Source organism: Panthera onca, chromosome B4 (genome assembly GCF_046562875.1).
Source record: "Panthera onca isolate mPanOnc1 chromosome B4, mPanOnc1 haplotype 2, whole genome shotgun sequence".
NCBI classification, from domain to species: Eukaryota; Metazoa; Chordata; class Mammalia; order Carnivora; family Felidae; genus Panthera; species Panthera onca.
Window position 1 is genome coordinate 35,011,090 of NC_138345.1, and position 18,662 is coordinate 35,029,751.

Sequence of the window (18,662 nt, forward strand, 5' to 3'; positions counted from 1 at the left end):
CAGACATGTAAGTGGGACGACAAGACAAAGTGTGGAGCTGACAACTGACTTATGAAAGGTTAAAACATTAGAATTTTGTTCCCAAGTTCTCCTGCTGAGTCCAAACTAACCCAGATATTACAGAAGACACTATTTGTGATTCTAAAAAATCTTTTCTTTATATGATTTCTCACTAAGTATTCTTTTTAATCCTATTTTAAGTCCAATTTCTATTTTTTAAGAATCAATGAAACAACTGATCCTGGAGAAACCAATTGTGGGGGGTCAATGGGTGGTGTCAGAAAGAAGCGATCCCAGTATGTTGGTGGTAGGGTGGGCTGGGGTGTGAGTCCAGGAAAACCTAGACCAGAGTGCTTTTATTGTGCTCCACAGTATGTAATATTCTTGGGGACCTTGGATCAGGAGGGCACTGAGTGAGCAGAGATCAACAGAATCCTCTTGATGAAGGATTATTCAGTTATCTAGATTATGAAAGAGCTAGAAATGTGTATTCTTGGGTGATGCCTACTCTAACTCCTGCTTCCTTTTCCCACGAGTCTTACATGTGATCCTCTCCAGATGTTCTAAACCCTGAGTAAGTGGCCATGTTATTCTGTTTCACAAGAGCATGCGGCTATCTCAAGTACAAAGTCAGCACTGAACAGACACTTGGTTGATGTTTATGCTACTTAATTGCGATTCGGCCACAACATGGAAGGGATAATATTCAGGATTTCAAACTGACCCTAGTTCTTGATCACGTCTAAGAATTCTGCAGATCATCTTGATTCAACAGTCTCTTCTATCTTCAGGAAGGCACATACTCAAACCATATAAGACAAGTTGTTTTGAATTATATGCAGAAGGCGAGGGTTATTTTGTTAGAAAAAAAAGCAAACAAAATCTGAACACAGAAATGGAAACCAATGGTAAATGCCATACAATATTGGATTCTTCCCTCGGTTTTGGTGCTTCAGTGCTTCTAAAGAAGGCTGATACTTTTTATTTGATCACCTTTCCCCACCATTTTTAAAGAGGGTGGATGTCCTGAAAGTAAATGAAGAGGCTTTGGCTTAAGAAGCCATTGCCCAAAGAAACCACACCTCAGACTGAGTTTCGGCTTAGTTTTCAAATCCCCAGTGTTTCCTACCCCTTACCCTGTCATCTGCGGACTTGGTAAAATAAATGTTTCAACAAATCATTCACCTAGTTGGGGCCTTGGCCCAATGTATGGCTAATAGCTTTAACAGCTGAGGAACTGTTCAAGTATTACAGTTTGATCTTATATTTTTAGTCAACTAACTCTTCAAAATCATAACAATGGGATGAAATAACGGATGTCACAGAAAAAGAGAAATAAACTTGATATTATCCATGGTAGGAAGCAGGTGTCTGCCATTTGCTACTGGTGACCTTCCTGGTGCCATCCATCCCAAGCTTTATCCAGTGATTGAATCAATTGCTTCTTTAGTGCTTTAATGGCCAATTCTCTCCCTAGGTATATCTAACTAGATGTTTGATAGTTCAAAATGAACCCAGCTCTGGGGTTTCCATTCGTTGCTGTACTTGAAAATCTTGGTTGCTCCTTCCAACATCCTCTAGACTTGCCCCTTTCCTTTGAAGGGAAATGCATTTTTTCTGAGTGGAAGACCCTACTCCCCCAATTTCCATGGAAACCATAGCTCCTTAGACTGGTTCAAATCCAGTGGCATCAAAGCAGCACCATGCAGACTGAATAGGTTAGATTTATAGGGGTTTTCAGACTTCAGCTTGGGAATCAGAATTCCCTGGAAAGCCTTTCCAAAGTGCAGATACTGCGTCCTAACTTTGGAACTTCTCATTCAGTGGCTTGGAGGGAATTAGAAAGCTCCATGTTTTATACTAAGATACATCAAGACTTAGGAGTCTGTGGGTTTAGAGATACAGGCCAGAGACAAGGAGGAGAAAGGCTGAAGGGGAAGAAGTAAGAGGGAGAGAGAGGAAGAAGGAAGAAAGGAAGAAATGGCCATGGAAAGGTCAAAGCAATTAGAGAAATTATCTGAAAGCAGGAGCATTGGGCTGGGAAGTGCTTCCATCACGAATACCCAAGTATGAAGTTGTATCAGCTTAAGGAGCATACGTGCATGTGCATGTGTGTATGTGTGCAGACACATACACACATGCACATGCACACACACACAACATGGCCATTTTTGGGAAGGTGCTGGGAAAATCAGAGAGGCATGTCCCATGAGCCTGGGATTGTTCCTTCACCTCTGACACTTTCTCTGTTCCCAGCTTGAGCTCTATCACATACACCCCAGGGGAGAGAGCACAACACAGCTGCTGAAAATTGGTAGTTGCAGTTGTGTGCTTCTTCTCATTCCCCACTCTGGCTGTCATTATGACAGTATTTCTTTGGGTCACATCTGGCTGGTGGGGTATCAATGACTTATGGTGGGGGAGAGGGAGGGAGTGATGAAGGAAGATCACAAAAATATATCAGGGCCATCAGCAAAGTAAATTATACCTATTACCCCAGCCCCACACCCACCCACCCACTGCCACTCTGCCCTCAATTTGCTGCCACAGAAGTCATTCCTATAGCAACTTAAGGCGTAGGGTTGAAGCTCAAGTGATGAGGCTCCAAAGCACAGTTCCATATGATCATATGTTCTATGCCCATAGCAGAAACCTCAATGTGCAGAAGAATGTTTCTGTCCTTGGCTAGACAGAGGGATCTACCCAAGGTAGAAGAGCCACTTGGGAAATTTGATCAGCTTTACTAAACAAAATATATTTGCCTAAGCATATTTAGGCAAATTAGTTCAATTTAGTTCAAATTAGTTCAATTCCTTCTTTTCCTCTTAGAAATTGTTCAAACCAGTTTTGTATTGAGCATAGGCTGGAAAAATGTTTTCCAGTGTTTCATTTTAATTTGAGGGTGAGATGATTTGGCCTTTGTCTTTTTTTCAAAGTATCACAACATAGCAACAATACCATTGGAGCACAGGCTCCAGTTGTACAACCATTATTTAGTTTAGATTTACTATTTCTCTAGACTGAACTTTTCAGTCTTAACTGGATGTTATTTATGTCTGAATTCTATACCTAGAAGCATCCCTGGCATGCAAGGAATGCTCAATAAATGTTTGCTGGGTACAAGGCTCTTGGGCAAGTTTCTAGTAGTCATTTGCAGAAGTACGCATTTCATAGCAACACAAGGTTTCAGCATGTTGACTAGAACATAGAAACTGGGAAGAAGAGTTTTGAATCGAGAGGACATGGTGCTTATGAAAAAATTAGAAGATACAATACCCTGTACCACATCTCTGTGTTGTTACAAAACTCTTATGATTTTAGGAAGAAGTCAACACCTCTCTTGGCATCAGTTCCTTTCTATCTGGCAGCTCTGTTCAATGGGAAGGCATTCACTTTCCTCTCCCTCTTCCCTGCTTTAGTGTGTAGACACTATTCCCTAAGCAGGATCTTAGGCTGTATTCAGCATGGCCAAACAAATTTGACTATTTGCAAAACTCTGTGTGAGATGGTATTTTCAAGACTGGCAACAAGCATTTTTCACCCAAATGCTGGAGAACAACACTGGATTCTGGCAAGTCATTCCTCATGCTCAAGTAGGAGATACTATAAAGAATTATATTTTCTGGAGCTTTTACAAATAATGGACTTGACTTTGCCAGAATGGAGACAGCTCAAATATGGTGTGTATATTTGCCTGTCCCATAGGCAAAAATCTGGCACTTTAACAGCTTTAATGTTGGCAAAGTAGTGTTGGCTGCTGGATAATAAAAAGGGCATCTTGAAAGTAGAAGAAGATTTACTGTCAACTGGTTGACACTTAGGAAGTGGTATTTATAAATATGCATCACATAACCAGCAGAGTATTTTGTTAGCAGTGAAAATAATGGCAATGTATTTGTCTGATGGACGATTCTAATATGATAAGGTATGATTAACATGAGAAATAGAAATATAATAGCATGCCATAATGCTATACAATTCAATAAAAATTGTTTCTTGTTAGAAGACCAAGTATGACTTTTTAGCCCTAAAAATTAATAATTGTGCTCTTTAGCTCTCTTTTGGGGACAGATGCAAGACAAGGATAAGAACAGAAGGAACTCCACAATGAGAAGGGGACTTGAATAGAATCCTCATGTTAGGTTTGGCCACCTCATTCACAGAGCATCAGATGCACACCAGTGTTTCTCACTACAGTAGGACAAACTGAGAGATGACATTTCTCTTAGGCTGGTGGGCAAACAGAGAGACTCATTAGGGTGCAAATTTCATGCTTTGTTTCTCAGGAAAGATCTGGAAGAAATCAAAGACATTCATCAACTATTCCACCAAGGTGTGTACATGACCACAAAGTCATGGGGGGAATGGAAAAAGGAGATGTCAAAGAAAGGCTTGCAGCCTTCGGGACTCCTTGCCTCCACCCATCTCAAGCTACGTACCCAGTATAGCACATCTGTCCAGCCCTCCATGGTGATGCACTGGAACACTGTCAACATGGCGAAGGCAAAATTGTCAAAGTTGGTGATGCCGTGCTTGGGCCCGTCCCAGCCAGGCTTGCACACAGTGCCATTCTGGCACTGCCGCCCATGGCCAGTCTCCAGAGCACAAGGGGAAGGATCATCTTCTGCTGGAACATCTTGAATGACCAGGGGAAAAGAGAAGGAAGCAGAAGGGATGGAGAGAGATGGGCAGAGAAAGAAGGAGAGAGAAGTCAGAGAGAAAAGTGATAGGATAAGGTTGATGGGATAGGCAAAACAACCACAACAATAATGCAGAACAAGTTTTCGTTAGTTTCCCCATAGACAAATTAAACAACATATAGAACTAGGTATTCATTTAGGGTGTCATTGATTTAGCAGGTCAGTACTTTCAACTAATTGTTAGACTGAATTTTAACTTCAATAATTGATTTCAAAGACAGTAAGGCTATTATCACACTTTCTGTTGAAACATGTTGACATCATAGTCAAATGGCCAATTAAAAAATAATGATGATGCAATTACTCCAGGTGGAAAATATACTGGAAAATGATCTTTTTCTTTTTCTTTTTCTTTCTCTTTCTTTTTTTTCTTTCTTTTCTTTTCTTTTCTTTTCTTTCCTTTTTTTTTTTTTTTTTTTGGTGATAAATTCTCTATGGACACTTCCATTGGAATATCAGAGTTTAGGGTGAGGGCTATATTGACTGGAAGACTCTTTCACATAATTAGCCAACAAATCCCATTCAGTAACATTTTCTCCACTACATGTTACATGATGCATTACCAGGCATGCAAATCATTTTACAGTGGAAGCCTTTATAAAGGATAAAAAATAAATTCTGACCATAGGGGGAAAGTATCAACCATAGCAATCTTTACTATAACCCTTGATTCCAAATACTACTGACTTTTACAGACTTGCAGCACTGCTCTTTTGTCTCCAGAATTTATACATTTCAGAAGAGATGAATCATTTTCTGACCTCTAATCAGGACAAAGTGGCAGTGGGTAATAGGGAGAATACTCAGTATGGACAGAGTTTTTTCAGAAAACCATATAACATATCTACTGTGGCTATAGACAGGGCTTGGACCAATTCCACATGCCAGGGAGAGCTACTAGGAAATTAATAGTTAAGATGTGTCTTACATTTTTGGTGTGGAGGTCATTGGTGAATTGAAATAAGACTTGACTGATCTAAGAATTCCCATTATGGCAAAATACTGAGAGTTGGTCCCAGCTGTGGAAGGTAATAGTTTGGAATTCACAGAAGTTTGTAAAATTAAAGACATTGTCTCATGCTTATAGAAGGTAACAATAATAAACAGAATAGACTCCAGTCCTAACAAACAAATGATTGCTGTTAATGACAGTGAATAAATATATGCCCCGGGATAGAGAATTTACTTGTAGTTCTTCATTTAGAGATAACAGGTCACCCTGGGTCTTATCTTGTTTCATATGCATCAAAACAATTACAAGTCTAGTACCTCTGTATTGAAGAATATTGGTTGGTCTTTCTCAATTTGTGGCTTCAAATTTGAAACTGTTCACCCTCAAGAGGAGGACAGGAAGAGGAATATTAATCCTAACTAAGAGACAGTTCTTATGAAAATGAGTTGAGCAGTATGGTTGAAAATATATGCTGGAGTGTGTCTTGGCTTTTTTTCTTTTTTCTCCCTTAACAGCTTTATTGAAATATAATTTACATGTCTTACAATTCATCAATGTAAATGTACAGCTCAATTATTTTTAGTAAATTTATATAGTTATACAGCCATCACCACAATCCATTTTAAAACATGTCCATCAAACTCCCAAATTCCTGTGTGCCTGTTTGCAGTCAATCCCTGCTCCTATCCTCAGCCCCTAGCAAACTGATCTACTTTCTGTCTCTATATCTTTGCCTCCCTAGAAATTTCATATAAACAGAATCATATAATATGTGGCTTTTTGTGTCTATCTTCTTTCTTAGCATGTTTTTGTGTTCTGTGTTGTTGCATATATCAGTATAGTATATTCTTTTTTATTGCCAAGGAGTGCATTTCATTATACGCCTATCCATTCACCAGCTGATGGACATTTGGATTGTTTCCAGGTGTGGGCTATTGTGAATAGTGCTGCTTCCTGGCTTATTCTTGGCCTGGTGCTTCAGGTTGCATGTGATTCTTTCTGTGATGACCAAGTTGTAAAGGTCTTCATCACTAGTCACTGAACTGTTTGAGGGAATGACAGTGTCTACACCATTTTCTGACTCTAGGGCCTGGCTCCCAGGAGGGCTCCATTTATGTAACTGAACTCTAGTCACAGAACTCTTCTGTGACTTTTGAATTTTTGAAGTCTTTGGAGATTTGGATGTGAGTTTAAATAATGAGAGGCTATAAAAAGAGGGACACTAAAAAGTGAATCCAAAACCTAAAGAATACATGAAAAAGTGGGCAAGAAACACCTAAAAAATTGAGAGGCTGGAAAACCAAGAAAAAAACAGATCATACGTGTTGTTGGGCTCTCACCCATTCTGGTGATGGCTTTCTACCGTGATGTGTTCAGTCACTATGATAAGTGTTGGAATGATATAGAAGATGGGAGGAAAAGAGAAGGCGGAAGAACAGAGGGATAACTTGCATTTCTTCTTCTCTTGTTTTATTTTCTAGTGAATAAAGATGCCATTAATCTTTGTATTATGACTGCTCATCTTACAGCCTTCCCTGTGTTCTCTCTTCCTGAAACAGACAAAAATAAGGAAAAAGTGAAGGTTGCCAAAGTGAGTTCTGAGTGCCTCAAGGAAGAAAAACATATTTTGGGGTATTAAAAAATATATATGTTGAAAGGAAAATGGCATCAGGAGAAGTGATCTCATTAATAAAAAAGAAAGGGTTGAGATTCAGAGAAATTATTTAAGGCTCAAGCGCCATTCTGCTATTTTAAATCTATCTTGAACAACAATAAAAAAGATTAGAGAACAATTAAGAAGCAATGATGATCTGGTAAAAATAGGTCTCTATAAAAAGCACTAAAGGGAACACTTGAAAAATGTGAACACACACAAATCAGCAGGTCCTTGCGACATGCACTTGAGGGTGGGGGAAAAATGGCTTGAATGTGAAAATGTGTTGGTGTTCTTCTGCAGAGTCATGAAGTCCCAGGGAAGAAAGGAGGAACGTGATGTAGGAAACAGAAACAAAGATGTGGGCCCTATGTTTTAAAACAGAAGTGAAGAGAAGTAGAGTCATTCTGGAAAGTCCAAATTAAGTTTGTGGTAAAAGAATGGAGGCAAAGATTAGGAGCGATTTTAGAAATGCAGTTAATACCAACAAGAATATGAAATCCTGGGAGAGTGCCAGTAAGGGGTTCCAAGGAGAAATCACCAAAGACAAAATCAATTACTTTTTTAGGACCAACTTTAAGAAGTGAATACAATGGAAGTGATTTCATTTCTAGGTTTGAGCCAACCAATTCTCTGCCAGTCTCAGGGGTAATTAGTGTGCTTGGGAGAGCTATTCAGAGTAGCCTGGCTCAGAGTACCATCAAACAGATGGGACAACCAGAAACAAAAGGTGCCGGCATATGGTGATGTATCTGTTGAGGAACTAGGAAGGCGCCTTGCAGATGCCTCCGGGATTGGAGAAAAATTGCCTCTTCAGAGACCACCTCTACAGGGAACTAGAAGGGCAGCCTAGAGGCTGGATAATGGCTCACCTGGCCAGCTCAAGACCTTTCTTCATAGAAAACATGGCTTAAAATCCAATGTGTCCTAAAATCTACAAGCACATAAAATTCGTAATCTGAGAATAATCTTAGAGTGCAAAAAAGAATTTGATTTAAATTCCATTAAAAATTATGACAAGGGCTCACAAGCACTTTTGAATAATCTAAATTTGCAGAATAATATGGTAATTCAATCTAAAGTCTGAAATTAAAAAAAAAATCACCCATTCTAAAGGTGGTACAAAACTCTCCAAAACACATGAAGACTGGCTTCAAAGACTACAAATTTTTGATATTCTCTTTGGCTGCATGAAATATGTCCAGATTCCATACACTTTTTCCTTCTTATTTGTTTTAGTCACTATGTAGGTGGAAGAGGCCCTGATGACTGTGGCATTGTGTTCTTTTGGGAGCAATGGAGTGGGTCCCTAGATTGTCATCAGATGGCAGATTTAGGAAGGAGGAGCTACATGAGCTCTGGATTGCAGTGTGTTGATTAAAAAGTCTTCTGCAGCCACGTGTCCTCAGCCCCTCTTCCCAGCAGGGAGCCTGGCTCTACACAGAGTGAGGTCACCTTCCTGATGGAGCTGGCATGGCTCCTCTCTTTGGGACACTTCTCTTGGTATCTGTCCTCTGACATCCTGGCTCTCCAGGCTGATGTTCATTTTCACTGATGGGAGCTAACTTCCCTTCTGACTTGTGGAGTAAAGGGAAAACCCACCACTAAATGATCTGATGCATCTTCTGATAGGAAGCAGGTGAGCAGGTGACATCTCAAGTATTTTTCCTGGTCTTTTTTTTTTTTTTTTTTTGCAAATCAAGGATAGACAACAGTATGGTTCTAAATTGGCCACCCCAATTGGTGAGGCCAATTCTAGTCTTTATCCTAAAAGTGGGAAGGCCACTATAAGTTTTAGCAGGCCAGTGGTGGCTATTTCACCAGACTGTGCAGCTGTGGCACAGAGGAGAGCATCCCACCCTGTATCTCTTTTGTTTATCATGCCTGTTGAGGCCAATGAAGGTCTGACAGTGATGCTTAGTGATTTCCAATGTTCCAGGTTGCTTATTAGCATAGGCCTTTAGAGGATCTTGCCACCAGTGAAAAACATACTTTTGCTGTTTTCCCAGAAGAATGAGAGAAACCATGGGCAGTTCTGGGAGCAATGTTCCTTAGGTAAGTTGTATACAGACCTTTGGTTGCAGGGTAGGGTTGCTATCTTTAGCTCTGTGGCAGAGTTTCATCATTTCACTGTCCTCCACTTGGTATGCTGTTGGTGAGAGCTACACCATAACATATAACCCACTCTTGGGGTCTTTGACACTCAATATCCCTGTGACTGCCTGAGGACTTTGGGTCTAAAGAGTCATCAATCATTTCAATACAACTGCATAAACTTTAGACATAATACAATAGCTCTTAAGCAGGACTTAGAATGAGATCTAATAAAGCTACACAATTAACATAAATGTATTGGCTCAGGGCTGGCTACAGACTGAAGTGAACAAAAAGAAGGATTTGAATTCAAGGGGAAAATACTACTCATTGCATTATTTGGTATTCCTTTAAGCAAAGATGAGTTTTAGCTAAAGACAAGATCTGTTCTAATATTAAAGAGCTTCTGTTTTTTTAATATGATAGCTTATTTTATACAATTATGACCCAAATAATTAGGAAGTTCTCTCTAGAGTAAAAAAAAAAATGGTCTCTTAAACAACTCTTCATCAAAACAGTAAAAACCATTGTGTAAGCCTGTGATTATAGATTTATAGTTTTCTTGTTTGTTTGTTTTAGGACTATGGTTATGCAGCAGTGACCTAAAAACAACAAATACCCAGTCAATCCACCCAGTCAAACGAGATCATCCAGATCTGGTACTCTATTTTGGTTTCTGAATATGAATAACCATTTCATTCTTTGTCATACAGATCTGTCTCTCTTCACCATCCCAAGGCAAGAGGGGTCACATTTAATTTAATGCCTGGGCTGAATAGAAATGAGAAGCAGTACTGATGGAAAGAAATGAGGTATCTTTTAAAGCTTCAGACAGATGTTCCCCTTTCTCCATCAAGATGCCAAAAACTAGAATGAAAGATCTTGTTATTGGAATAAAAAATCACATAAATTTAACACTGCTAACCCCTTTGGGGGAAAGTACTTTTTCAAAAAGTTTTTATGTTAAACTGCTTTATATGTCTGTTTCTTTTGTCAATCTCTGTTTAAATGTTTTTTTTAAAGGTGCAGCTGAGATTTTAGTAACCTAAGACAGCAGTTTGTAGCATATCCCACAAACCAAAACTAGTTGTATTCAGAGAAGTGCTAAATGGGCCAGCATTTCTTGTTAACTATATTGTTTTATGGAAGGAACATAGGGAAGTCTTAAAAAGGTGGGAGGTTCTGCCTATGAATGTAGAAGCACAAAACACTGACACAGAGGAGGCAAGATGAGCCCTAGATAGTGGAAAGAACCCAGGGTTGTGATGGAGGCATCTACTGGCTGCAGGCAAAGCCAGGGCTTTGAATGACAAGTGACACTGGAGGACCAATGGAATAGAGATACACACCATCACTAGGTCAGTTCTGATTCTTTTTTTTAAAGTTTATTTATTTTTGAGACAGAGAGAGAGACAGAGTGCAAGCGGGGAAGGGGCAGAGAGAGAGGGAGACACAGAATCTGAAGTAGGCTCCAGGCTCTGAGCTGTCAGCACAGAGCCCGACACAGGGCTCAAATCCATGAACTGTGAGATCACGGCCTGAGTCCAAGTCGGATGCTCAACTGACTGAGCCACCCAGGTGCCCTGGGTCAGTTCTGATTCTTAAATTAAAATACTCAAGGTTGGCTTGGTTATGTTTTTTGAATCACACAGCTCATTTAAACTGTTTAGCAGTGCTGGATGGGAGCTGTCTTAACAGAGATCTATTTTAGTAAAAAGAAAAATTACCAAGAGAAAAACAATACCAATCTCTGCCTCTCACTTAACCATGGAATGAAAAGATGAGTCCTTGAATGGAGGAGGCCTTGCCTAGCACCACTGGTTATATGGTGGCAGTTCACCCAACTACAAGGAAAGTAGCAATGACACAGTGAAGCCTCTTGAGAGCTGGCCTCTCAGCATCTTCCTTACCTGCTATGCCTTCCTGGTTGTAGCAGGTCTTATGCATCTTTCCCATGAAGAGCTCCAGGCCAATGATAGCGTAGATGATGATGACAAATAGCACTAACAGGGCAATATGCAGCAGGGGGACCATGGCCTTGATAATGGAATTCAGAACGACTTGGAGACCTACAATGACAAAATTAGATAGTAACAGTGAGAACATCAGCTTCCATTTACTAAACCAAGTGCTATCTCAGATGCCATACTGACATAATCTCATGTAATCTTTTTAGCAATTCTACTAGTGAGGTATCACAAGTCTGATTTTTTAGATGAGGAAACTGAGGTGTAAGGTCACACAGTGAGTGACAGAACAGGGATTGATATCTAGGTTGGCCTGACTCCAAATCTTTCTTGGAGGCACATTCAAATGAAAGGACTGGCAGATGTTGTACTTCTAAGGGGAAGAACATGTTGTTTCATCCAGAACTATCCAATTTTCTAATATCCTGTCTTAGAGATAACCTAGCATCTTTTTGTCCTAGACCACCATCTCACTACAGTGAGAATTAACTTTGACTAGACACAGCTCTGCAAGGACTTGCTTATCCCTCAAGGTGGGATTACTAGATCCTGTGGCTGACCCATCTGCCAGAAAACGCACATCAGCCTGGTTGTCAGGCATCTGGGAGGGGGGACTTTCTTTGTTGAAACTGATTCATACCCCCAGGTTACACATAGGTGGTGATACCTAAGACCTTATCTGGATTATGTGAGTGAACCTCTCTTCCTACAGATTTCTGGCCAGGCCACTTTCCCTCAGGGCCCATATGTGGAGAACACTAGAGCCCTCCATTGAAAAGCCCCAATAAAGGGAGTTCAAGTTAAATATGTAATTTCCATTTGGGAAGATAAGAAAGTTCTAGAGATGGATGGTGGTGGTCTTTGCACAATGTGAATATACTTAGTGTCACTGAACCATATAGTTAAAATGATTATAATGGCAAAGTTTGATATGTATATATTACCACAATAAAAACTAAAAGTACTCAGATCCTGCCAGGACAAAAAAAAGTAAACGAAAAATCCTACGTAGTGTATCAGTCTTGTCAGTGCATCCCAAAAGTACTGAAGGCTTGTACTATCATCTTATGGCAACAAGGACCCCCAAACTTATGAACTCAACCATAAATGACACCAAGAATACTCCTTGTTCAAAAGAGATGTTACAAGTTTTCATTTGCAAATGGTGGAGAGACAGTTGCAGCCAGTCACCCCTAGATTACTATCAACAGTGAGTACACCAAATCTTCATGTCTTACGGCAGAAGTGGGGGAAAGGGCAGGTTCTCCTTCCTTACATCTAGGCCAGTTGTGCAGAAAATCTTGTGGCCACCTCTGACACACATATGATAGGATGCCCACCTGTGCATCACACCACACAGGGCACTTTTAGTGTCCGCATCTGACTTACCCCCCCCAACCGCAGACATCCTCTCTTGTGCTGGAAGCTTCATCTTTGTATTCAGCCACTGCCCTCCCTCTGCACTGGGTAAACAAAGTCTGGGTCCCCCTCTCCCCAGACCCCAAGGCAGCCACTGATGTTTTGTGATTTGGTGCAGTGATATTCACAAGGCTAATTAGAGGAATTCTCCCCAGTTATTAAGCCAAGATGGGGAGAGGAAAAAAAAATAAAAGAGAAAAGCTGGAATAATTTTACCTGTGAATTAATGAGAGTGCTTTGCAGCCTCCCATTAGAACAAGATGTTTTCAGATCCAAATGATTTCATTAATTAGCAAGTTGTACACACATTAGTGTTAAAGTATGTGAAGCCATGGAGGAAGTTGAAAACTGAATTGCAAAGCAAGTTTCAGAGGTGTCTGCTGGGGCGGGGAGCTCTCAAAGTGCTACTCACTGAAGAGGATGGAGATCTCTAGATCCAACCTATCCAGGCCATCAGTGGGCTTTGCTGCCTGGCCTTTAGTGCCACAGCCTTGGGGGCAAGAAAGTGGTGAGAGACACAGAATGGGAATTGGTCCTCTGTGCTTCAGCCAAGGTGCTGCTCTTAGGTTAAGACCAGAGTCCTTCTTGTGTCCTTTAAGGCATTGTAGGGTCTGGCCCTATCTACTTCTCCACCCGCCCCATCCCCTGTCCTCACTCTCCACACTCCTGGCCAAACAGCTTTTCTTTTAGCCTCCAATATACTATACGGTAGACCTCAATGAGGGTTTTGTTCCAGACCACTGCAATGAAATGGATATTGCAATAAAGTGAGTCAAATGAAGTTTTGGTTTCCCAGTTCAAGTAAAAGTTATGTTTACTCTACACTGTAGTCTATTTAGTATACAATAGTATTATGCCTAAAAAACCAATGTGCATACCTTAATTAAAAAAATAATTTATTGCTAAAAAATGCTCACCATCATCTCAGCTTTCAGTGAGTCATAATCACTGAAATCAGATCACACATCATTATAACAAATATAATAACAATAAAAAAGCTTGAAATATTGTGAGAATTACCCAAATGTGACCAGAGACACAAAGTGAGCAAGTGCTGCTAGGAAAAGGGCTTGACAGACTTGCTTGACACAGGGTTGCCACAAGCCGTCAATTTGTCAAAAATGCAACATCTTCTAGGCACAATATAGTAAACTGCAATAAAATGAGGTATGCCTGCACTTCGTCTACCACAGGGATGTGAAGCATGCTCCTCTCTCGGCCTGGAATTCTTCTCCACAGTCCCCACCTACTTATCCTTCTGCTTTGGGCCCAAGAATCTCTCTTCTTGGGGATCCTTCTCCAAGCTCCCAGACAGAAGTTTCCTCTCTTATATATCTCCTTGGAACCATTTCCCTTCCTTTGGAGCATTAGTCTCAGTTTGGAATTCTATGTTCATTAAGTGTTTTTTTTTTAATAAACATTAAAAAAAGAGAGAGAGACAGAGTGCAAGTGAAGGAGGAAAAGAGAGAGAGGGAGACACAGAATCCAAAGCAGGCTCCAGGCTCTGAACTGTTAGCACAGAGCCTGACACGGGGCTCGAACTCACAAACTGCAAGGTATGACCTGAGCCGAAGTTGGACACTTAACCAATTGAGTCACCCAGGTGCCCCTCATCAAATGATTTTTTAAAGCATTTTTATTTGTCTTTCACACTGGGCTGAATTTTTGAAGACAGGGGCTGCCTGCTCTTTTTGCTGTTTTAGCACTGATGCACACAGCAGGCACTCAGTAAGTATTTTTAATTTTTTTTAATGTTTATTATATTTTGAGAGAGAGAGAGTGCATGCTGGGGAGGGGCAGAGAGAGAGAGGGAGACAGAATCCGAAGCAGGCTCCAGGATCTGAGCTGTCAGCACAGAGCCTGACATGGGGCTCGAACTCACAGAATACAAGATCATGACCTGAGCCGAAGTTGGACACTTCACCATGCCAGGCACACCTGGAACTCAGTAAGTATTTACTGAAGGAGGGACAAACTTTAAATCTAAAGTTTGCTTTGATGGACTTTGATGCAATGGAGTGTGCTGTACAGGTAGGGATGTGAATGGACAGCTGAGTTCCAGGGGCCTGCAAACTCAGGCAGAGACTTCTGAGTAGGCTACAAAGAGGCCAAAACGAAATCACAGTAGCCTGTGGACTTCCTTTCAGCCATCAGGGACACCTGTTCCCCTGTCCCTATCTCAGTTGGAGGCCATACCTCCCACCTGAGGATCCAGGCCATGAAACCGATTGCCAAGGCTCTTCCCTCTAACTGGTTATCAAGTCACGCAAGTTTGATTTTGAAGTATTTTTAGACAAGCATAAATTATTTTTACTATATAAATGATATATGAAAAATCATGTATTATAGAGAAGATCACAGAAAAACACAGAAAATCATTGAGAAAAACAGAAAATACTTATCACAGAGAAATTAGAAAACATGGGAAGCAAAAAGAAGCAAGAAATCAGGTGGAAATAAGGTGGAATCCTTATTCCACCACCCGGAGATAGACACTGTTAGCCTTTGGTATATATTTTGGACATTTTGACTCATGAGTTGTTTTCCTCTTTTCCATCTTCTTGGTGTTCTTCATTCAGTTAATGGTCTCCTTACATTCAGTTTTGCCCAATCTTCACACTGTAGTTAGAATGCTCATGTTCAGGCACGTGTTGCTTCCCTGATGAACATGTTGCTAGAACGTGTTGCTTCCCTGATGAAAAGTCCTCTGATGATTCCCTATCACATAACACTCACCTGCCAATTTTCATAGTTTGATCACAACTGATTCCAGTTTATACCTTACTCCTTATTCTGGGAATATACTGCACTGTCTGAAGTTCTCCGGCTTCATGCCTCCCTATTCGGCACATGCTGTTACACCTGCCTAGAATGCCATTCCCTGAAGCCTCGTCTTCTCATCTTTGTATCTTAGCACATAGTAGAGACTCAATGCACACAGAGCTAAATTCCATCTGTAAGCACAGGCTGCCTTAAAAAACAGAAACCACAATGATGAAGGAATGGAAAACCATGCCTTTAAATAATCATTAGAGGAAACTAAAGATGTATTGTCAGAAAAAGATAAGACTCATAGAATGGGAAAAGCACAGGCAGGGAGGGTGATATCAATGATTTACATATGATTTAAATTGCTATTTTGAGAAAGAGGAGTTAGATGAATTGATGTAACCACAGGGATGGAACCACAACTAACTAGGAAGTTTCCAGAAAAGATTTAGATTCAACACAAATGAAAACTATTAAAAAAGTAGACCTATCTGAAGATGGAATGGGATATTTTGTTTGTTTTGTTTTTTGAGGGACAGAGCAGGGAAGAGGGGCAGAGGGAGAGAGACAGAGAATCTTAAGCAGACTCTTAAGAGACAAATGTGGGGCTCGATCCCATGACCCTGTAATCATGACCCGAGCCAAAATCAAGAGTTGAATGCTTAACTGACTGAGCTACCCAGACTCCCCTAGAGTGGGATGTTTTAAGAGGTAGTGGGATCTTCATTCTCAGATATGTGCAAGCATTGACTGAACAAGTTCTTGGAGGAGGTGCCTTGTGGGTATTCTTGGGTGAAGAATTGCCCTGGCACACCAAAGCCCCCTATATCCTGCTTAACCTGTTCTGAAGACATTTTTGTGGGTCAGGTGCAGCTCTCAACACTCTACTTGGATTATTCCATTTCTTCCTGGCAACAACCCACGAAGCAGGTACTGTTATTAACTGTATTTTACAGATGAGAAAAGTGAGTCCAAGGGAGGCAAAATGGCCTGCCCATAGTTACATGTGTGGTGAATGGTAGTATGGGGTACAGGGCCAGGTAGGTAGCCTGGCTCCTGAGCCTGTGGGCTTTGCCACTGTGCTAAATGCCTCCCCATAGCACTTAGACTGTGGTTCTTAGCCTCCAAAATCTATGTCTATAAAGCAATAAACACATGCTTACAACATGTTTCTTAGATGTTTCTAAGGCCAGTCCAGGAAAAACTTCTAGTTTCTGCCTACTTTCCTCACAGCCAGCCTGGGACAGCCTGGAACAGACTGGTATATGAAAGCATGGGGCCAGAATTCCTTCTTTCCAGTCCATCTACAGAATTTGGCTCTCAAGGTGTGGGTGCTTACTATCTTCTTTTTGGAATTGGCTCACAGCTGTCCCAGAAACAGCTCCTTCAGTTCAAGTTCTAATTTGACATTTCTCCACTCAGGTGTTCTACTCAGATAAGCCATGCTTATGGCTGGTAAAAAATTGCTAGGCCTTTCTTCAGGGCTGGCTGCTCATGCTGGTAGAAGCAAATGCACCCTAGGTAAGCCTGGTGATCACAGCAACTATTGGAAAATGTCCTCTGAGCACAAGATCAGTAAAGGCCTAAAATATGATGAGTCTATTTTCCTAACTTCAAATCAGGATATGAGATCTGGCAAATACACATGTGCCTATGGGAACAATAGGAGAAGATGTTTGATATGCAAACTATACCAGAAAATGTGGAACACACGGTTCTACACAGGGATTAAACATATAATATAGAAATCCAGTGTCTGATAATTTGCAGTTCATGTTAGATGACCTCCTCTTGGTAGAAGGAAAGTCTCCCAAGATGCCTGGTTGCCAGATCTCCCAGGGAGATGGGGCTTTGGCAAGTGGCACCATTCAATGCTGAGTTTAGGAAAAGGACAGAGATGGATCTTAGTTGGCATGTATGGCTTTTCCTTTCCCCCCTCTTATGTTGCTGTCAATCCCTGGACAAATGGCTGTGTACCTACCTGAAAATTCCAGGGTTGGAAAGACTTAGAGGATCTGGGGCATATAAATTGTCCTGTTTTTCCTTAAAAGATTAAGAGGAGCCATCAATTATGGAAAGCAAAATCTGGCATCTTTCTTGAAGATAGTGTTGAGATTAGCTTGAAATTGCCCAGGCTGACTGAAGTTGGTGCTTCCATACCCCTTACAGATGGTCCACCAGGATGGATACAGAGCTGAGGATATATTACACTCTTGTTTTATAAAAAAACGTCTCACTAAGCCCTGCTTTGATGATGAATTGTTCTTCTCAGGGCCCCAGGGGTCACACCAGGAAGGAGTTTTAGAATGACTTTGTGAGCAAGAGCCTGAAGAAGGAAAATGAAAACTTACTGGGGCTGAAAGGTAATGTGCATAAAGGTTGTCTGATCAAGTGCTAGACCTACAGGCTCTGTTCTTTTCATGTAAACTCTATTCCCATACTCCTTTTGAACTCAACTTTTAAGTCGTTCTGGTATACAATGGGAGGAAAGGGAGAAATAATTGAAGACCCCCAAATTGGAGATCTTTGCTAATGTTAGTTTGATTTCATTGGTCAGGTTCCACATTGACTTACAGCTTTTTTTTGTTGGTGGTTAGGAATGTACACTTCATGTCCCAACTTTTCAGACTCCAAAGTTCTAGCCAAGCACTCAGAAAACAATAAAAATTATCAAGAAATCCTGATCATAAAATTGATAAGAAAACAATGCTGAGAATCACTGAACTAGGAGAAGGGAGGTTTGGGTTTAGTGTGGTGGTGATAAGTCCAAGTTTCTCATAAACAAACCAAAGCTTGTCAGAATAGGAAGAGGACTTTGGGGTCATGTAATTCAATACTTTAATTTTCACTCATTCAAAGGATATTTATTAAGTTATGTTCTATGGGCCACCTGCTGTGCTAGGGCTGGGGATAGAGTGGCAGATAAGAGGTCTGAAGGCCTTGCCCTCACAGAGTTTGTAATGGAAGCCAAACATTAATTAAACAATCATACAATCAATAAACAATTATAAACTTTTTAAGAGCTTTAAGGGAAGAGAACAAAGTATTACAAAGATCATCCTTTGGCATAGAGGGTAGAAGAAGGCTTCACCAAGAAGAGAAGCTGG

At 40.7% G+C, this 18,662-nt stretch overlaps 1 protein-coding gene across 1 annotated transcript in view; it reads right to left on the reverse strand.

Annotated features, from left to right (window-relative positions):
* Positions 1-18,662, reverse strand: part of CACNA1C (calcium voltage-gated channel subunit alpha1 C) — a 664,490-nt gene that overhangs the window by 202,415 nt on the left and 443,413 nt on the right. The window contains exons 6-7 of the mRNA XM_081796086.1: positions 11,311-11,469; positions 4,440-4,636 (exon numbers count right to left, since the gene is read on the reverse strand). Of these exons, the coding sequence (XP_081652212.1) occupies positions 4,440-4,636; positions 11,311-11,469 (356 nt within the window). The remainder of the gene's footprint in view (positions 1-4,439; positions 4,637-11,310; positions 11,470-18,662) is intronic.